This window comes from Python bivittatus, unplaced genomic scaffold, assembly GCF_059951505.1.
Source record: "Python bivittatus isolate LINGU-HERP-01145 unplaced genomic scaffold, Pbiv_v1 ctg000670_np1212, whole genome shotgun sequence".
Classification (NCBI taxonomy): Eukaryota; Metazoa; Chordata; class Lepidosauria; order Squamata; family Pythonidae; genus Python; species Python bivittatus.
In genome coordinates, this window is record NW_028277094.1 from 7863828 (window position 1) to 7885779 (window position 21952).

General features: G+C 41.9%; 1 protein-coding gene across 1 annotated transcript; it reads right to left on the bottom strand.

The window, feature by feature from the left end:
- Positions 1–12199: 12199 nt before the first annotated feature.
- On the bottom strand, positions 12200–20068 carry ESX1 (ESX homeobox 1). The gene is made up of 5 exons (XM_088151689.1): positions 19832–20068; positions 19249–19534; positions 18636–18681; positions 17526–17812; positions 12200–15697 (listed from the first exon to the last, which is right to left on the bottom strand). Exons 1-5 carry the CDS (start codon positions 19929–19931, stop codon positions 15472–15474), a joined length of 945 nt encoding a protein of 314 aa, XP_088007815.1. The 5' UTR covers positions 19932–20068; the 3' UTR covers positions 12200–15471.
- Between the last annotated feature and the right edge of the window lie 1884 nt (positions 20069–21952).

Consider the following 21952-nt stretch of genomic DNA (forward strand, 5'->3'; position numbering starts at 1 on the left):
AGGAGACAAGAAGATGCTTCTCCTGAATTCCTTTCCTTAACAATTTTTAGTACTCACTGCTGATCACTCATTCTTCTGCATGGGTGGTGGTCAAGATGCATGGAAAGAATAGAGAATTGTTTTATGGGAATCCCTACCCAAGTTTTATCTCTTAAGAGAAGCAAGTAAAGTTTTTTGTGCAGGTTTATGGGAATATTAGAAATTGCTTCAGGTAAGATTAATTCTTCCATTCCAGTATGGTCCCTCTCAATGGGTCTTCAAGTTCTGGGGTAGAGAGAGATCTTTCCCATTACCTGCCAACTGAACTTTTGATTAGCTTTGGAATGGGGTCACCAAGGCGTGTTCCTTTGGTTTGGGATAAACTCATGTTTAATTGTTCTTTTACCATCCACATCCTTACCCTCTACAGGAGTTTGTACACTCCCTCTCTTTTTGCTAAATACATTGCTGTCTGGTGAATTAAAAGCAAACCCCAGAATCTGGAAAGTGGCGGCTTGTTACATGTTCTTAAATTTGCATGCTTGGCTGCCACAAGGTAGATCTACCAAAACAGGAGATCGGAAGCAGGGATGTTTAGACCAGCAGGGAAAGTAGTCAGTTCTATTGGCTTAAAATAAATGTATCCACTGACTGATAAAAACTATTTGCAGACTGATAAAACAAGTAATTTATGGAGCTGAATACCTTCTAAGGGCATGTGTTAAAATTCAGAGATCTCTCCATCTGCTTGGAAATTACCATTAATGCAATTCATATAAGGCTCAGATTCATTTCTGTATTTGCTGAACAAGCGATTGGATACAAAGTGCCAAAATATATATGAGCAGGTCATCACTTGAGCTTAATTGCACACAAATTTCCGGCAGGCAGTTATGCTTAAGAAGGCCAGAAACCATCCAAGAGCTAGAATAAATGCATTAGCTTATAAAGTGAGTATCTGTTGTGTGGGAAGAGGTGCATTGTCTCTGATAGAGCTTTAGTAACATTGATTTCTGATTAATCATTTTACTTAATGACTCATCTGTAATCACAGTGCAATGAAAATATTATGTTTGCCTACTGGCAAACAGTCACTTTACTTTTGTTTGAAGAATCACCCTGTCAATGTTGAACAGCAAATTTACTTCAGTTCTACGAGTAGAGGAGATATTATCAGCACTTGTATTAAAACAGACACAAGAGAAGAGTTTTGAATCTTAGCTCTTCCCTCTACAATAACCTGATGGAGAATAGGTTTGGAAACCATGCTGAAGCCATATATTGTGGGTTGTAAGGTTCTAGCTTAGTGAATTTTCTGAATCCAGCCAGTTGTGGTTTATTAAATAAAACATGATTAAACACAATGGCATGATTCTCTGGCTGGGTTTGCATGGTCTTTTTTTTTTAAAGATGGTTAAGAAAATGGAGACTTTTTTGAAGTTCTGCAAGTTCCCTTCTTTACCCATTATTCCTCTTCATTTGAAATGTGGGTTTGAAATGGTTCACAACTGTACAGATGTAACAGTGAGCCGTGGCTCAAGCAAGGAAAGGATCAGGACGTTCTTGCTGGAGAGGAAGAAGATGAAGATGACCAATTCTCGGATGTAGCGTTTAACAGGATTTAAAATCTGGCCCAGACCCACACTTGTTTGCATCTCAGTTGCAATCAGTAAGGTTATTCTGAAACCTGCTAGCAAACCGCTGAGTTCTTCTAGGAAGTGGAGACCTGAAGCTCCAGTCTATGTCAGAAATGGGAACATCACTGGATCACCCATCTGCCGAAGGATGAACCCCCTTTGTTCTTCTTAGTGCCACAGGAAATGGTTGTGTGGGCCCAACGCTTAAGGTAGCACACGACTGCACATGTAGATACATGGTTAAGTGGCCATAAAATGTGGGATAAAGGCTTTTTATAAATACCTATATCATTTATAAATTAATACATACGCTTTAACTGGAAATCATTATGCCATACCTTTTAGCAATGCCTCCAAGCCAGCTTAGAAAGTTTAAAAACAGAACAAAAATAGGCTTCAAAAGTAAAGTGGTGGAAACATCAAAACATCAGACCTTGCTGACAGAGAACCTATGGAGAAAGGCAGCTTTTAGGTATTCTGTAACTAAGTACAGAAGTGATTACAAAATCCTAATTTACATAACTTTGAAAGGATTTTGTAAAATGTGGTGTCTGTCTTTTGCTAGCATTCGGGGCCCTGTATAATGAGCTAATTACAGATTGTAAATTATCTTCAAAAGCAGCCCTGCGTATAGCTTGTTCCAACACAAACACAATGTTTCAGTTTGCATTTTAAATCCAACTTTGTGGATTAATAAGTTAAACATTTTGATCCAGTTTTCCTATGAAGCTTTTGTACATGCACATATGCACATACACCCCTGTTTTCATCCAAAAAGCTCTCTGAATTTAAGTTAACCCCTTTTCTTACAAAAGAATCAGAAGAAAATTAAATCATCTACCCTTCCACTGCTTTTTCCACAGTTCTAAGACACCTGTTTAATCATTCCCCCGATAATTAATATTTAGAACATTAGTCTTTTTTCAGAGAAACTGAGAATCTTTGGAACCAATTAAAACTTTTTCTTAGGAGCAAAATTCTGAAGGTTTCCCATCCCTCCCCCCCCGTTTTATCTAACCTTCCCCCCCTTAGTGCCTGTCAAGACGTCTGCTGATCCCCAAAGGGTAGGTAATCTTTTAACAATTCAAAATAATAATATACAACTTTACAGTTGCTAAGAGCAACATATGTAGCGGACATGATAGAAGCAATTTGGAAGACAATGTAGTCATCTGAAATTCTTCAAGTAGTTGGATACGAAAGCTTTCTCTCTCCCCCCCCCCCTCTTTTGGTGTAACATTAGTTCACCTTCAAACCAAGAGGTAAAGGGCAAAAAGACTTAAACTTTATGTTTGCTTTTCCCTAAATGGAAGGTTTTCAAGGGGGTGGGAATCGACAAGTCCAGCAATTTAGTTTAAGTTAGGAAAAATATTCCTAATCAATAGAGGCCATTCTGATACATATCATAATCGTCCCTCTGAAGATAAAGTACATTACACTCTGGCCTCCAGAGAAATCATAAACAGTGCTTACCATGATGAAGTGGATGTTAGTTAAAATGTGATAACTTAGATAGCATACAATGATCATCTGGGTGTAGTAGCATAGATAACATGGGTGGCCGGAACGGAGCTATGATCAAAGTAAATTGGGTCCCAACCTCTGACTGGAGGTTGTAACTTCTGAATGGACCACTGAGAGGACTGTTTTGGAATTTTCTTGGGAAGAAAGATCTTGTGGCATCTTAAAGACTAACCATTTTATTATGGTGTGAAAATTTATGGGCTTCATCAAAAGCACCTAGTGAAGTGGAACTAATCTATGCAAGCTTAATATTGCTGTGGGAAACATGGATCCTGGGGAAATGAAGCATTCTCAGGTTGAGCCTTTTTAATCCATATGGATTTCCTTTGGGGGTTACTTTCCCTTGAAATGAATAATTTCTAACTCTTTTGAGTAGGCAGGGGCTAATGAGGTTGTATAATTTGTCTCAGCAGGTGGGTTAAACTGGGAAGTCGAAACTGGAAGAATGCAATGACAACACTCTTCCATGTTGTTGCCAAGAAAGCTAGGTGGATGTGTCTGTGAAATCACCAGGGATCAAATGTGACTTGAAGAAAATCTTTCTTTTTGTTTTCAATTAGGCCATGGTTAAGGGTTAGGAAGCCAACATAGTAAAATCCATTCTATGTATTATTTCAGAATAGAGAAGCTGTTACCACAAATCATATTTGTTAAAGAAGTTTGAATTTTTCTGCCATCCTGAAATTTAAGGTTCATAGACATGGCATAATGCTATCATAAGATATGGCTTTGGGATGCATTAGTCCTGCCCTACATCCTGGCATTCTTGGTTGAGCAACTTCTGTGTCCCCTTTTTATCCTGCCCTAGCACTTGAAACCACACCAGACAGATGGATTTTAACACACTTTTTCATTTCCTCAAAAGGACTTGACCTAGTGTCCTTCTGGAGCATTAAAGAAAATAACATAAAAGCCAGTCCAAAGCTGCTGCCATAATTAAATAAGTTCTAATTCACAATTCTGGGCACCACATTTCCAGAAGTATACAGACAAGTTTGAGAGGTTCAGAGAAGAGCAACCAAGATGATCCAGGGACTTGAGGATAAACTAAAGGAACTTGGGATATTCAGTGTGAAGAAAAGAAGCCTTAGGGGAGGCACAATAACCATGTTCAAGTACATAAAGGGAAGATACATGGAAGATAGCCAAGAACTATTTTCCACAATCACAGAAGCAAAGATAGTAATAGTGAGTATTAATTACAACTATCTAGATTTCCTTTAAATGTAAGGAAAATTTGCTGATGTAAGAGCTGTAGAACAGTAGAATAGTCTACCTACGGACAGATAAGGAGAGTTTGGGCTGTCACTCCTCATAGATGGTTTAATTGGTTTTTCTGCATGTTGCAGAAGATTGGGTTAGATGATCCTTGGGGTTCCTTCCAACTCTATAATTCTATGATTCCAACTGAAGCAAAACATTTCATGGGCCACTTGTCAGGACTAACCTGGAATTCTGCATCACCCATAACTCACACCCAGTTAAATCAGTGACTTGGGTACACTTCAAAGCTTAGCTAACTTGAATACATTTAACACACCACACATATACACACACACACACAGTTGGTTTAGTTCTTATTTATATATTGTTCATGCTACAAAGTTGTCAACAAATGCTTGTTGTATTGAAAGCCTTTTTAGCCTCTCACTTTGAGCCTGACCGTTTTAGTTAACTTTTTATGCATGGTACAATTTAGAATTCAGTGCGCTGAAGGGCTTTGCTTGGGTGAAAATGGAATTTGGGCTCATAATATGCTGCATAAAAGCAAAATTTTAAGCCACAATCCTTGAATTACCACTGTTCTAGCCACGCTAATTTGCTTTTGTCCCTGCAAAACAGGCTTGAAGGGACAAGGTTTGACCAAAGCTGAAGAGTTGCATTTGCTGTAAGTAATTTAAATTGAACTCTATTACTATTGACGGATTTATTCTGTTTAGAATCAATAATAGGTGGCTTTAAAGCAAAGCCCTATCAATTTTGGTTCAGCAGCTCTTTGTATCTTCTGGCCTACACCCCCTCCTGAATTTTAGCAATTTGTCTTTTGGGGAGACATGTACTATGTTTCATTAAATTGATTCTGATTAAAGTCTCTCATCTTTTCAACTAAAAACAAAGGCTGGAGTTGAAAATAGCCTATGCGACTCGTTTCTGTGCCAGTGGGGGCTTTGGCTTTGCATTCTTCAAACAGTAGTTCTGCTGTGGTGCATAGCAACTCAGTGTGGAAATGGAAGAGGCATTCAAAAGCAGTTTGAGGATGGGGAAGGAGGGGCTTGGGTGTCAAAGAGGAAAAGGAGAACTTTCTCCTGAATGTGCCCAAACTGAAGTCGTCTTCAGGGTCTGGTTGCTCTACAGGTCAGGTTGAAAAGGCAGGCTGGTCCAAAAGAGAGGCCAACAAATTTCAGAAGGCAAAATGTTCACATGTATTTTTAGCGTTTGGGTTGTCTGTTGCTATTAGACAAAGGTAGAGGTTGCTCTGCTTGGATGCTACCACACTTACTCACTGGCCATGAAGGAAGTTGTTTGTTGCATCACTGCTTCTTTTGTTTTGCTTACATTTTTCTGTGACCACAGCCACTTTTTCTTTCACAAAAAGACATCTGCCAGGAAGAATAAAAAATGTTAATCCTCCTAATGTGGGATTTGAGGAGCGCTAGTTCAGCCCAGATACATTTTGGAAGTCCAAAAACAGGACACAGAGGAATCATTTCTTTCCTACTGTAACTCTCCAACCACAGGTATTGAGAAAGGTACCCTGTTTCAGAAGATGACATGTAGTCATCAATACAAGCTATAGGAACCAAGCCATGATATGGTTGGGGTGACCACAATATGTGAAGCCATCAATCATAGTATAAAACATGGTTTAGGGCATCCTCAACTTAGACACCCTTCAAATGTGAGGACTTCAACTCCCAGCATTCTTAGAAATGGCCATGGTGAAGGGCATGTATCTAGAGGGCAGCTAGATTGGGGAAGACTAATATATGGCTCAGTGTTTTGTGCAACCCAAGCAACCATGGCTGTTCATTAGATTACGATTAAAAAAAGCCATGCAGTGTGTGAACTGAGTTCATAATAGTTTGACTTTGAATTGATCAACTCATCCAAAGCAAGGATGATGCTCCTGGTGGCCTCCAGATTTGGCTGAACTATATTTTCCACCATCTCTCAATATAGCCTCTGGCTTCTGGGTTTCTAGGAAGTGTAGTTTAGGACTGCAGGTTTTTACTTCTATCTTAAACCCTTGTAAGGTTATTTATTTTTTATTTTATTTATTTAGCAGATTTATGTAGCTGCCCATCTCACAGAATGTAAATCTGGGTGGTGTACAACCACAGTTGTTATCATTTATTATCAGCAAGTTCTACGGGGTAGATAAAGGAGGCTGGTCCAGTCTGGCCCCCAGATGTAGGACTGGGTAAGAACAGAATCTGTAGCCAACATTGGTCATGCATGTGGGAATTTTGTGAATTGTAAATCCAGCATTCAGGTGGGGGAAGACCAACCATACTCTTCTTCAAAACTGATGGTATCTTGCATTGGTATTATTTGACCAAAGGATATGTCATCCATATAGCTTCTTTTCCATTTTAAATCCAGGTTCTGTCTCTTTGCTAAGCCTAAAATATCCTTTGGTAGTTAATTTTTCCAGCCAAGATGCTATATATTTGGAAGACAACAAAAGTTTAAAGTATGTACAGGGCCAGAGTAGATTTAAATATATATATATATATATATATATATATATATATATATATATATTTAAATCTACTCTGGCCCTGTACATACTTTAAACTTTTGTTGTCTTCCAAATAGGCCTGAAGAGCTAATGTAATCTTTTTGTGCTATGAACAGCTATAAAAACATCAAAGGTTTGGATAACGGGGAGCTGTGCATTTTGTAATGCGTGCCTATTGAATTTCCATTTTGTGATTCTACTTAAAGAGCAATATTATCACGCCCCATTTCCTTGCTAGCTACTTCTATTTCCCTGCACAACAGGAGGCAGGACACTTTCAGGCCCAAAAGAATTATCTCTCTGTAAATTATTCCTAACTCCATTACGGAATACTAAATGTCTTCCCCTGTTTGCTGTACCTGAGTAGCACAAAAAGATAACGTTGTAATTTATTTGGTTTGTCATCTCTGCCTAGGTGACATGGTGGGCCCATTGAGCTGGGGAAGGTGATAAACTAACAGATGCATTAGATCCGCCACCGAGAGAAAAGTTTACTTTGATTATGTAGTAAATGTCCTGGATATGTTTTGTTCGCTGTCAGTCTGACAGCTCTCCTAACGGATAATGACTTGCCTTTTTCATGGATGATTGGATGCTAATTTTTGTCTAATAAGGGGGCTCTGAGTTGAAAGTGACTTCCAAAGTAGTCTGAGTTCTTTATCCTCCCCAAAGGGAAACCATTCGTGAAATTATTTTAAAATTTGTTTAGATTGCTTGTTGTATTTATTTCCACCCCACCCCACTTAAAGCCTCCTGTTTGCTCAAGTTTGGCTATTTGTTTTCCAGCAATCTTTGGCACATTTGCAATTTAGTGGAAGATCTTCCTGCATTAAAAATAATTGTTTTGAAGAATGAATATTTGCAGTCTGATTTGCAGATGGCTCTGCGCAAGCCAGCTTGGAGACTACTTTTGAAAGACCCTTCTGGGTGCTGCTGTGTTTTCTTCTCCTTCTCCTTCTCCTTCTCCTTCTCCTTCTCCTTCTCCTTCTCCTTCTCCTTCTCCTTCTCCTTCTCCTTCTCCTTCTCCTTCTCCTTCTCTTTGTTAGGCTCTCTACAAACACCCTTGTTTCAGTAACTGATATGCTGGGCTGAGAAGCTAAACAGGGTAAGCGCTTAGTACATAGATGGAAAGACTCCAGAAATGTAGGTCATTCATTCATTCATTCATTCATTCATTCATTCATTCATTCATTCATTCATTTTATATGGCTGCCCATCTCACGTATGTGACTCTGGGCAGCTCGCACAGTTAAAAATAACAACAACAAAAAACACCTACCAAACATTGACAACAAAAACTGTTAAAAACAAATTAAAACAAATAAAACCAAAAACATAAACAGGAGAATGCAATCAAAATCTTACACACAATCCAGCCATTTTGCAAGCTCCATAACTCCATGGGATCTCCAGGCCCACAGGCAAAACCAGGTTAGCTTGGCAAACAACCGAACGGAAGAAACCTACAGGAAACCTCTTCCCTAACTTTTCCAAGAAGTGGTTGTGCAAGGTTGGGTCTGGGTAGTCACCAGGATTTGACCTCAACTAAGTGAATACTTCATCCCATCCTTTTCTTTTCACAATTACCCCTTCCAAAGCTATGTCTGTATTTTAGGAAGAATTGTGGCATGTTAGATCAACTGACTTGTCAGAGCATTTATTTCTGCATCTCGGGTTGGATCTAGAGAACTTTGAAGGAAGCTCCCATTGGGATCAATATATTTAGATTTCATCTTTGTGGATTACAAATAGAGGAGAGGTCACTTGTATTTTGTATCTGAGCTTTCTGGATGCATAGGTTTGGACACCCTGAGACCCAGAACTCTGAGTATTTGGGCTTGATCTAGTTTCAGAGATCTTATATTCTTCTTAATGAAGTGCAATAACTTGTCCTGATTGCAATCACCAGTGTATTTATATCCTGGCGTATAAAGTGAGACTTTCAAGGGGATATACAGAATGTTTAAAATCCAGTTAAATTGGGCAAGATTTTACTGTGCAAGGAAAATATTTGGTGTCTGAGTGCATATTTGGATACAGAAAGGGTGAGATTTGATTTGACCACAATGACTCCAGATAAGGGTTAGTAAAAAAAATCCTCCTTCTGGTGCTGCAGAGATGTGAATATACTGAGTCAAAGGACCTATTCTGTGTTGGGCAGCTTCATATGGTTGTAAGAGTTGACACACCCATAATTTAATAAAGAAGTCCTTCCTTTGCATGCCTTAGAATCAGTCCTAGCATTTCCAAGTTAGAGTTGACCACACTCTAGCTTCAAACCTTAGAGAATTACTCATAGTCTGGACCAGTGTTTCTCAACCATGGCAACTAAGATATGTGGACTTTAATTCCCAGAATTCCTCAGCTAGCAAGGCTGGCTGGGGAATTCTGGGAGTTGAAGTCCACACATCTTAAGTTGCCAAGGTTGAGAAACACTGTTCTGGACTGACAATACTAGAGAGAGAAACTCATGCTGATTTGATCCATGCCAGAAAGAATAATATTAAGTACTACCGTGCACTAGATAGGTCAAGTCACTAGCTTTTGTTCTGATATTTTTGCACATTTCACTGTCAAGGCAACTGCATTGAAGAATCTGACTTCCATCTTCAGTTGCAAAGTGGTTTTAAACACTACCCTCCTCCCCTTCCTAGCTTTCATTTCAAGGGAGACACAAATAAACCAAATTAAGAGGTACAGTTCTCTGACTACTTGTTGGCGAGCTGGCTTTAGGCATTTCTATGTGAATTAAGAGTCCTCCACAGTGGGCTTCCTTTTTCTGTCACTTGTTTATTTGCTTTTGATCCAGTGTAAAGTCCGAATGGCACTGCCTTTTCTTCTCTTCTTCCATCAACATTAATCCTGTGATTTTGATCAGCACTAAAACGAGCTTGTAGATAAGGTGTTGTCTGGATTGGCTTCTGTGAAACCAGAAAACTGAAATTATTTTGGTTAATTGGGTGTGAAAGTCAACTTTTGTCAAAAGTCTCGCGCTGAGACTGGAGGCTTGCAAAATGCAATATATTCTTTTCTTCATTTTACCAGTAGCCCTTTTTGAACTAGATGAGTCTGTAATTCCAGCTGTCTTACAATCTTCTGCTTTAGTTCACAATAACATATCTGAGCGGTTGATTTCAAAGACTGTAAAGTTATGCACAGATGTGATTTCTCCGCCTTCCTCCATCTGTATTAGTACATCAAGTAGTCTGGCCCAGTACTTTGCTTAAGGCAGTTTCTTCTTTTTATTTAAGGAGTCTTCTTCTGGCATTCGATATGTTTTTCCACCGCTAAGAATTTAGTGTTTAATCCACTGCTGTATAACCTTGTAATTTCACTCCCCCCGGCTTTATCCCCTTCTTTTATACTGATTTTCTTGGTCATATCTTAGCATGAGAGTAAGGACCAGATAAAACTATTTCTCCCTCTCCCTTCAGATGTTTTGTGAACTGGATTAAAAACAGATAAGCTGAATCTTTGACCAGAAACAGGGGCAGATTGGAAAGGGGAGGTCAGCTCTGATCAAACATGGACCCCACAACCTGGTGAATGCAACTTAAGTATTTTATTTTACATAATTTGTTTGGTTTGGGGTGTTGCATTGTGTGAAGATAGTCATTTTGGCTTGTAAACCATGAGTTCTGGTTAATGTATGGCCCAAACATGACCAAATGCTTTATTCAGTAAACCATAGTTCAAGACAATATATTAACCTGATCCATCTTTTATTGGGGAAGGATGACAAAAGCTGCCGTGGACTGGAATTCATTTAGTACATGTGAAAGCTTATAGCTTGGTCTCCTGCAGGGACATTCACAGGTAGGGATTTAGAAACTCAAGATGGCAGTCACAATCACATGATTGACGTTCCACCCCTTTTTATGTGTGTCACGCATTAATGGCGGGGCTTCAATTGTGCCGTTGCAACCACCATCTGGACTTTTTTGACGTCCCCTTCCATGGACGCCTCTGGACTCCCATTAGCCCTGACCAGAATGCACAGTGGCAAAGAATTGTGGGATTTATAGTCCAAAACAATTGGAAGGTATTAGGTTGCCTAACCTAGTGTATGCCTGAATTAAAAACAAAATGTGTTGACTTTTAAAGAGCAATGGAAATCTCATGTGTTGGGCCTGCATGAACCAAAACGACAATCACTAAATTCCCAGGGGTTTTGAAGTTAACCAAATCTTACCTTTCCCTCTGTGCCAAACCTTTTATGGCGGATGGAATCCCTCCAAACACCTCCAATTCTGGGTTTCACAAATGAGCTTAGCAAACATTATCCTTGTTGTCTTTCTTTGCCGTGCGACTGTTTGTTGGAGGCTTCAGGCTGCTTAGGGTATTGTGTTCCATCCATCAAAGAATTTTCTTTGGAGAAGGAATATTCAGATGTGACATTTCCCCCTCTTACAGTCTAAAGTGGAACAGGAAAAGTGGTGGCACTTCATTCTGTAATTATGTGTACTAGCCCTAAGAGGCTATGTAGAAGTGTGAATGTTGCTACTGTGTGAATTAAGAGAGAGAGAGAGTGTGTATGTGCGTGTGTAGATCAGTGTTTTTCAACCTTGGCAACTTGAAGCTGTGTGGACTTCAATTCCCAGAATTCCCCAGGCAGCATGCTGGCTGGGGAATTCTGGGACTTGAAGTCCACACATCTTCAAGCTGCCAAGGCTGAGAAACACTGGTGTGGATGGATGGATGGATGGATGGATGGATGGATGGATGGATGGATGGATGGATGAGAAACACTGGTGTAGATACATAGTTTGTTTTTGGAGTTCGCTTCCCTTGTACGGAGTTCCGTGTTAAGGAAAATGCACCACATTTTTTGTATTGGATCAATGGCTTATTAATCTTACTAGCAAGAGTGATTCCAAGTTCTGAAGCACCATTACTTCCTTAAAGCGTTGCTCTGTTCGAAATTGGCCTGCAATATTTGCGTGTTTAACAGGCCTTTTGCTGTGTTTTGACCATGCTGCATGAGCTAAGCACTCAGTTCAGGGGCTTTGTAGGGTATTGTAGCTGGGGACGCTTAAACCCCCCTTCCCTCCCCTCCCCTCCTTGTTTTCTATGTCCTTTGCTCCATAGATGGTAAAGGCAGGTGTGCCTTTGCCGTTCACAAGACTTGGGAGAAAACTCTTGCGGAAAAATCTTTTATCTCCATCTGTATCTAAAGCTTAGAGCCCCTTTTCCAATTACTGTGTTAATTGTTTAAGAGATTGCTAGAATAAAAAAAAGAAGCTGAAGTCTCTAATCTGTTTTTTTTTTTTTTTTAAAAAGGACTTAAAAAAAGAATCAGGGCGACATACTTCTTAAATTAATTTTCTTCATGAATACTTCTTTCTGAATGCAGATTTGAGAGCCAGCACACCCTACTGAGGGCGACTTTTGTCTTTTCTCCAAACACCTGGCTTGCTATTCGCACGTTTCTCTCTCTTTTCCACCCCTTCCTTCTCGCCACACAGTTCTTCCATGAACTATTCTCAGAACATGCCTATTGTGGGGAAAAATGCTGAAGACCGAGGGGCAGTTGGTATGGAATTGTTGTTCCTTTGTTCCAGAGCAGAAGAGCTATGCTGGGCAGAGCACAGGATCAACCAGTCCACTGTTTGGTTCCCTAGTAATTGCTGCAAAGTGTCCTCTTGTCTCGACAGATGCGCAAACTATGGGTGAAAAAGAAAATGGGGTGGAGGGAGGTGGAATACTAATACGTTATTACTGTGATGATGATATTCCTAACTTAATCTAAGGTGCTGGAGTTTCCAAGAGGGAATTTCGCTAGTCATCGTTGAACAACTGCATTGACCTGCTTTGTTTCCATGGAATCTGCAGGATCTGAATTGCCTTGGTGGGATACTCCAGATAGCATCTTTAATTCTGACTTTTCCCAAATCTTAAAAATATTTAAAAAAATAAAAAAAATTCATAAAAAGATGCAACTAAAATGTTGTAAGATGCTGGCAGAATAGGATGCTGTTGGTTACCTCATCCTTTAAATTATAATTGTTCAAGATCGGTACGCATTTCAAGTTAACAGCTGATTTTACAAAGGGGTTAGCTGTTCCAAGCTGTCTTTTTATAGGAAGTGTGTGGATTTTTAATATGTTTGTAGTTATTTTCTTAAATTTCAAAGACATTACAATTAACATTTCTTTAAAGATAACCTGTTTGGGATATTATATATAAACGACATTATTTAGTAATATATTGTATTAATTCTATTATATACAAGAACTATATAGTTTAGAAAAGAAACCTAACCTATTAGCGAGAGATTTTGTGTGTGTTAAGGCAAGGCCTTGAAAAGATACGATTCTGGCACCCCACACCGCTGAACATCTCCCTTGATCATTTTTCATCCATCTTACAAGTTTCTTAGGTTGGGTGATTAAAACCATCAAAGTTAACAAGCTTGCATAAACTCTTGACTTTTGGTTTCGTAGGAAACTTAACAGGAAAGTACATTTTCAGTCCTTGGCATTTGCTGCAAGAAGTATCTTGGGAAGTTGGTCTAGGAAACAGCTAAGTTAGGAAAGCCTCAGTGTTAAGACAGACATTATTTGGCTAAATCAGAGGTGGTTTTGTGGGTGCCTTCAAGTCAGTCTTGAACTCCCGGCAATTACGTGGACAGGTCCCCTCCATTTTCTTGGCAGCATTTTCGGAAGAGGCTTGCCATTGCCTCCTTCCTAGGGCTGAGAGGGAGTGACTGGCTCAGTCACCCAGCTAGCTTCATCCCTAGGCAGGACTAGAACTCATGGTCTCCTGATTTCCAGCTCAGTGCCCACCAATGTGGCTCTGAAAAAGCAGAGGGAGACCCCCTTTTTTTAAGCTGGTGGACATACCTAGGAAGTTTGAGAGTGGGCTGTGGGTCCTCACCAAATAGCCGCTATTGGAAGAGGCAGGACTGCTCCCAAAGGAAATTATCTGCAGGCAGATTGCCTGCACAAACAGGCACACACATCACACTAAGCCACAGTTTGTTTTATCATGGTTTATTGAAGAACCTATCGGCCCAGTTCACATAGTAAGTTAAGTCATAGCCCAGTTTACAGATCACAGTGGTTAGGTAGATACATAAAATATTATTTTATTCATCTCATTTTTCATGTTTTGAATTCAGCCTGGTACTTCTACAGTTGTTTATAAAATACTATTAATAGGCAAGCACAGTAGCCAAAGTAGCAATTCTTCAAACTGATCATGAAGTGCGAGCATTTTTTTTTTTATTGCTGGTCTAAAATGCAATGTATATTTACATGCATCTTGCACCAAAGGCTGCACACGCAACATTTACATCATACCCAATTTTTCTGCTAACATGATGACATTTCATAGTTATGCTAAAGAAAAGAATGTCTATTTCAACTCAAATGCTACATTATTTGCGGAGCTTGACGCTGAAAAAAATAAAGACATGTAGCAAATGGATTAGCCAATAAGTTACCTTGAGCTCATCTGAACTAACTCCTTAAATAAATATAGCTAGGACAAAATGTTTCGATGAATTTCTGTCCCTTCGTTTGAAAATAGCAGACATGATTTTATTTCTCATTTTATTCACATAGTAAATCTGTCCAGAAATACGGTGGTGGTAGATTCATACATTTTGTAACCACGGTTTACAAACAGCAATGGTGGATTCCATTTAGTGTGTTATGTAACACACTAAACCAAACCCAGATGAACTACATTATGGCTTAGTATGACATGAAATCACACATGGTGGGTCTCGCTTGAACTACCCCCAAATGTGCAGAACACTAGTACTCACCTGGAACTGTGAGTTTTGCACATCATTGGGGTGAACACCATACCCTCTTTCAGTTCCCCTCCCCAACAAGGCAGTGGAAGAAGGTAGGTGAGGCTGAATCATAGCAACTGGTCCAAATTCCCCACTGAGATGTCATGGTTGAAGCAGGCTTTGCTCCTAGATTATTCCAGGATTAGTCTAACATCTTAACCATTTCACCCCACTGGTATTACTGCCCTAAGTTATACATTTACAGGCAGGCAGGCAAATTAGAAAATATTCCTTCCTCCATGTCCAATCCTAACAAATTATACTGAGTTGCGTCCTCTTTGCTTTGTACAGAAAGGAGCTGATAAAATGGTTTTGCAGCTCCACTTAGCCCCTCTGAGAAGGTGAGTGATAATGCACAGGATTCCTCAACTTCAGCCATACTTCCTGGTACAGTAACGTTGCCAGAGGTTCCTCACTTACAAAATAAGCATCTGTTGGAGCATATGTACAATTCATGATGGTTTCAGTGTTGCACCACCGGTTTCCAAAAAGAAACAAGGCTCCACTTTCAAAAAATCTTACAAACTAGGTCCCTCCTGTTTGTAAGATTTTTTAGCACCAACTTTCCTTGGGAGTGTTAATTCTTAGTCAACATCCCCTCCCCAACCTTCCCCTTTTTAAATAAGAAGTCTTTCTTAAAAATGATCCAGGCATGAAAAGAGATGAACTGCAGATGGCAACAGCTTAGACCGAGGGAACAGCCATGCTGACTGTTCCCAGTGGGCGTCTTTGTTTATAGGGAGACACTGGTGCACTTCGGCCAAAAGACAATCCCCAGTTAAAGATGGCTAGTAAAGATCCTTCTCGGTACTCCTGAGATTTGGCGTAAGGTTCAAGGGAGAAATCTGTGCAGAACATTCTTTGCCTTTCAGTCTCAGGTCTGCAGGACTTGAGTTTTTTCTCTCAGCCAGGATAGGATCAGTGAAGGTGGCGACAACAGCATTGGCTGGTCCTCCAGGAGTTTTCATTAGAACGGAGGTGGTGGTCATCAAAGGATTTAACGCACTAAGAAACCTGTATTCATGGGGAACAGGCAGAAAGGAAAGGTCAATAGCTGTGACTTTGGAAAGATTTAGTTCTTGGAGACACAGAAGCAAGAGAAACACAAGAACAGTTTCAAGTCTACTTCTCCAATCTTCTTCCATCATCTTCAGTCCAGCATTGTTCTGAAAGCTACTCCTTTGCCTTTCCTAGATTTTAACATGGATTATATGTGTCTCCAAAGCCTCCTTAGCACCTATTATAATTCCCAGTATAATAATCATATATTAATATTCCAAAATGCTAATATTCTGAATCACCATAAACAGTGTAAATAAAATGACTGGTTAGCTTCAAATTAGCTCGTTAATTTGGCTTAATGTTGGAATGTGCAATGACTTCTTTATGAAAGTTTTACCCAACTTTTCAGCATTAAACAAACCCCAAAGCAGGGAACAATGAAAAGCAGTTTGCCAATAAATAGATACCTTTAGAAAACAGCTCAGGAAAAGCTACTCAAAAGAACATCTTTAAAACCACAAATAACTCAGAAGTCAAGATAATACCAAACCTGCTCAGCTAGTGACTGGATGAACCATTCTCTCTGATGGCTAAGTTGCACTTTTGCATAAACAAGATCTGGCCATCATGGTAAATGCTTTACTTAATTGGAATGGCTTTGCTCCCATGCTCTTGACATGAATTATATTTTACTAAACATTTTTCCTTCCACTCTTACAAAATAATGCCTGGGAAAGGGGGACGGGGATTAAGACAGTTTGTTCTTCCCTTCTTTCTCTCCAAGATATTTTGATGATCTTAAAGTTCTACAAGGCCAATGCGCAATAAATATGACAAGGAAAATTTTTGAATCCTACTGTCCATCACTCTTCAAACCCCAGGGGGGATTAAGTATAAACTTAATCTTTCTGTAGAAGTCAACAGGATTGATCATGGTGAACAATTTTACTAGCAGATTAGTCATGATCCATGGAAATACGCAACTAATTCTTTGAGACTTCCCAAAGGCAGCTCCATAGACAAGGAAAGTGTGGAATCACATTCCTGTTGGCTAAGGCAAGTGACATTTATGAGTTTATGTAGATTTGTAGCTCTTCGTATAGAGCTGAATGTAGTGTACAGGTATTCTTCATTTAGTGACAATTGGGACCAGCAACTTGGTCGTTAAGCAATGCAGTCACTAAGAAACCGCAACTGTGCTTATCATCTTACTTCAGCTTTCCTTTGATTTACAGACCTGCAAAGGTTATAAATGTGGATTGGTCACAAAGTTACTTATCATCATTGTCGTAACTGCAAACGGTCGCTGTCCGAGGTAGCCGCTAAATGAGGACTACCTGTATCTAACTCTAGAGATATGCATTGCTAATTTTTGTGAATTACAGTTCAGACCAAGTTTATTTCATTTATTTATTTCATTCAATTTATATAGCTGCCCATCTCACTTGTGTGACTCTGGGCGGCTTACAAGTTCACATATTGCACTAAGTAGTCTATTGAGTAAACCACAACTGAGTTCCCACCATATGTTAAGTCACAGAAAGTAGATTCCAAATCATAATGAACATACAAAGCCGAAACAACCAATGTGGTTTAATGGAAGCCATGGTGATATCCTACTGGCTTAAGAAAAAATATAAATTTATCCAAACAATGGAAGCTATTGATAACTCAGTTCAAAAATGTTCCTCTTTCACCAGGTGCTTTGGTTACGTCCCACCACTATTATCAATACCTGAAGTAAGTCCACTGAAATCAGTACGATAGCCAACTAAGTATACATGATCAAATTGCATCTAACAACCTTGTTATGTCATCTGTGCACTTCTGGAACTGTTACCTTCCAAGTTGAGGGCTTAACATAGAATTTCGGAAAAGGGATGTCCAGGCAAAGCTACCGATGCTGAATGGTGTCAACGTTGCTGGGCTGAACGTTGGGGCCATAGGAGGCACCGCCACTGCAGAAATGGGCAGCGATCTCCACGTGGGGTCCAAGAGGGGAGTCTGGTTCAGAGGGACGTCTAAGTACAAACCCAGAGGAGGCGTCCAGGAGATGCCAGACCTGTTTCCCGGGATCTCTGTTTTTTCCCGTTTCCTCCACTTCGCCCTTCGGTTTTGAAACCACACCTTCAGAGAAAGAGAGAGTGTAAGAACGTGCCACTCTGAATTGACCCATGGAGGATCCAACATTAAATCCATCACCTGTCATTTCCATTGCTGTCTCCTATCTTGAAAGCTTTTCTACCCCACTGGTGGGTTTCAAATGTTGCATGCATGCATTCAACCATCATGTGGTTGGCTTGATGCAACTACAACTTGGAAATGTTGGGCATGCTTGGGGAACAAGTTAAACCAAGACACTTAAAGACCCAGCATACCATTCAAATTCCAAAGCTGGAATTCCTTTACCCCGGGTATCTTACTTCTTCCAAGGAGAAGAGACTAATTAGAATTGGTCGGAAATCGTATTTCCTTTCCCTCCCTATTTCCAGCTAAGCTAAGCACACGGATGAACCCTGCCCCAAAGCTTTCCCACCCACACCAGTTGTGAGTTTTTACACACTTTCAGAAGAGCGCTGGCTTAGCAAGGGCCATCTCTAAGCCTTCGAGCGAAGCCCCTTTGCAGTGTCAGACACAACATCTAGCCCAGATGCTATCTAAGATCCTTCATCTTATTACTGTGGTTTTTGCACCATGTTGTTTACTGTTATCGCTCCTATTTATGACCGTCGGGTTTTTAAGATTGTACCGTGGGCGTGTTCACTATATTATTTATTCTATGTAAGCCAATTTTTTTAAAAAAAAATTGTGGCAGGATAGCAATGCGTTTAATAAATACGTAATTCTCCTTGGGTTGCAGGAGGATGTTTTGGCGTCTGATCCCTGGCTAAGTAACACTGCCTTGGCTCACGCTGCAGAAGGAGAGACGTAAGCAGAAACCATCACTTACCTGGACTCGGGCTTCTGTGAGGTCTAACTGTATCGCAAGTTCTTCTCTGCAACAGAAAGCCAAACACATCTTAAGTATTGAGAGAATTTATAAGTCATCAAATACCACCCATGGATACTCTGGGGTTTTTCAGAGGGCAGGCTTCTCTTCCCCAGGGGCTGCCATGAAAAGTTCAACAGGGGAAGCCACCAAAGCAGGCTAAGGAGGTGGAGATAAACTGGGCATGTCATTAGATCAATGACCAAGCTGGTTTGTTTAACCAGAGTTTATTATAAGCCACAGCCATCTGGATTTCCTAGGCAACCTGATGTTTTCCCTGGCGCCTTTCAAGAGAAGGCAGGAAATACCCCTCTAAAGAAGTTTCTCAAACCACACCGACTCGCCACAAACGTGTCACCCTGAACCAGAGATTAAAACTTCTCGGCTGCTAACCAAGAGCCAGAGAGAGAGTTTGAAGAACTTGCTTTCGATCCAGAATTGTCCCGGGAGCCGGACACTTTTGCTTCAATAATCCAGAGTTAAGCAAACCAGGTTTAGCAGGGTGGGAAAGCACAGCCGCCTCCCCCCGCAGCCCAAAGAGGGGGTTGTCCGGCAAAGCCCCCGCCTCCCCGACCTGGTGAAGACGTCGGGGTAGTGGGACTTGCGGAAGGCGCGCTCCAGCCCCTGCAGCTGGACGTTGCTGAAGGTGGTGCGGTAGCGGCGCTGCTTGCGCTTCAGCGGCTCGGGCGCCTCGCGGGCGCTGGCTGGGGCGCCCGGCTCGGCGGGTAGCTCTCGCCCGCCCTCCTTCCCTTCCTCCGCGCGGCTGCCCGTCTTCTCCGGCGGCGGCGGCTCTTCCTCTTCCACCTGCGCTCCCTGGAGCCCCCTGGGAGGCTGGCGCGCCTCCGCGGCGTCCCCGCCGGCTGGGGAGAGGAAGCAAAGCGGGTTCTCCTTTGGCGGCGGGGCGGCGGCCGGACCCCCCTCCCCAGTCGACGGCGCGGCCGGGGCAAGGGACTCGCCCACGCGCGTGGAAGAGCACCCGCGGGGGCCGCCCACGGCTCAGCCGTCCCAGCGCGTTCAACCTGAGCCGAGCGGGCCGCGCGCTCGGGAACCCCCCGCGCCCGCCCGCCCGCCCAGGATGAGAGTCAAGCGGATGCCCCGCCCCGCATGTCGGGGTCCCAAGGTAGGGGCCTCTGGTTGGCCCCCCGCCTGCCCCTTACCGTGGCCCGCCGCGCCGCCGCCGCCGCCCAGGAGGCTGTCGATGAAGTAGGAGGTGAGCAGGTGCAGGGCAGGGGCGCCGCCGGGACTGGCGCTCTGCATGGCGACTGGCCGCCCCAGGCCCTGCGCCGGGTTTTATTGGCCCAGGCGGCGTCCTCATCGGCGTAGGAGGGGCGGTGGGGGAGCGCTCCCCGCCGGGCCCCTGCCGGGGGAGAGGGGAGTTTGCCCCGGCTCCCTGCGCCGGGGTAAGCTCCGCCTCCCCCCCCCGACGAAAGGGGCGCTCTGAGCCCTTCTCCGTGGGAGAACTGAGGTAGAGTGCTCCTGTGCGACTAAGGGGATTTGGGGCGCTCGCCTCTTCCCCCTCAGAGCCTGGGTAAGGCGGTGGTTCGCAGAATTAATTCACCCCGTTTGCTCAGCTGGTACCACGGTCGTTCGCGCATTTTCCTTCGCAAATTCCTGAAGCCGCATTCTCACAACAGGGCTATGGCGTGTATCTTAGGAGTCACGTATGTGCGAGTTTGGTCTAGTGGTGAAGGCCCCAGGCTACAAAGCAGGCGGCGGTGAGTTCCAGTCCTGCCCGAGGCACGAAAGGCGGCTGGGTGGCTTTGGGCCAGTCCCCCTCTCAGCCAACCCACCTCACAGGGTGGTTGTTGTGGGGAAAATAGGAGGAGGAAGGGGTATGAGGTACGTTTCCCGCCTTAAGTTATTTATAAAAATAAGAAAGGCAGGATAAAAAAAAAATCTTAAAAGGAAAATAACCCAGTGTTTTTCAAACTCAGCAGTTTTCAGAAGTGTGGACTAACTCCCAGCATTCCCCAGCCAGCATGCTGGGTATATAAATGAAATAACCCAGTGTTATTATGTAAATGAATATAAATGAAATGTATAGTATAAATGAAATAATACATATGAAATATAAATAATTCTATGAAATAATCTGTATAAAGGAATATAATGTATATAAATGAAATAACCCGGTGTTTTTCAAACAAGGCGACTTTCAGATGTGCGGACTTCGACTCCCAGCATTCCCCAGCCAGTGCCCAAGTCCGCACAATCTGAAAGTCACCCTGTTTGAAAAACACTGAAAAAACAAGGCTGGAAAGACACGGATGGCCACTAGGTGGCGGCACAGAGTTTCAGAAAGCTCTCTTTGCCGCCCTCTAGTGGCCATTTAGGGGTGTTTTTTTTAATAACAGAGACCCGGTAATCTTCATGTCTGTGGTGGGAATTACCCATATCCTTATTGAGTGAATTTAGAAAACCAGTGAAATGCATCATTGAGATAAGCCGGTGGTACGAATACAGCTACTGAAGCATAGATTCAGTTTAGGCTGGGTTTCCACCAGATGCCCAGCAAAAGGTGGTTGGCTAGCCTTGTGTGTTGGCTTATTAGTGGTTAAAGGTGGCTAACTGCTGGATGTAGGTTCTGAAAGGCACACAATTCCAGGCTGGTGTTAAGTTTCTCTTCAGCAGCTCAGAAAAGTTCTGAGGAAGCCTATGAAGACCAGCCTGTCTTTCTTCTCCTCTTGTCCAGAAGAATTTGTGCTTTTTACACTAGCCTTTGCAAAGAGCTTTGATGGGATCTGAAACACTTTGGGGTTCTGGATATAGGACTGTTCCTGAATGGAACTCGAAGATCCAAAGAACAGCCCAGTTGTGCAGCTCGCGAACGAAGTTGCTCAAAAAGTGAATTCTTCACTCCCTCTGCTGGTTGACGTGGTCCATGTTGTCAAAATCACATCTTTCTCTTTCCCTGAATTAGTCATTAGAATTAATTAGAATTAAATTATACATTTTTCTCTTTCTCGTTCTCCTTGGTTTGTATATCTTTTCTAATTATGTATTGGCCTTTAATTATGTAAACCTAATAAAAATATTATGAGAAAAAAAGAATTAAATTCCCTGAGTTTAGTCATTGGACTAAACCAGTGCTCTTCAAACTTGGCAACTTTAAGATGTGTGGACTTCAACTCCCAGAACTCCCAGTTTGAACAACACTGGACTGAACCCACCACTGACTGCTCGTGTTCAGTTGAAATGAGTTTGTTATTGTGGTCCAAACACCCCTTAAGATCTGGGCAGCTGGAATAGGCACAGGCAGACAGCAGTGATGGGGTTTA

What these genes read in the sequence shown, in the direction of transcription:
- ESX1 (XM_088151689.1), bottom strand. Translation starts at nt 19,931, where the DNA reads ATGCAGAGCGCCAGTCCCGGCGGCGCCCCTGCCCTGCACCTGCTCACC. An exon ending in CGGCGGCGCGGCGGGCCACG is followed by an intron (nt 19,535 to 19,831) that starts GTAAGGGGCAGG and finishes TCCTCTCCCCAG; the next exon opens with CCGGCGGGGACGCCGCGGAG. An exon ending in TCACAGAAGCCCGAGTCCAG is followed by an intron (nt 17,813 to 18,635) that starts GTAAGTGATGGT and finishes CTTTCTCTGAAG; the next exon opens with GTGTGGTTTCAAAACCGAAG.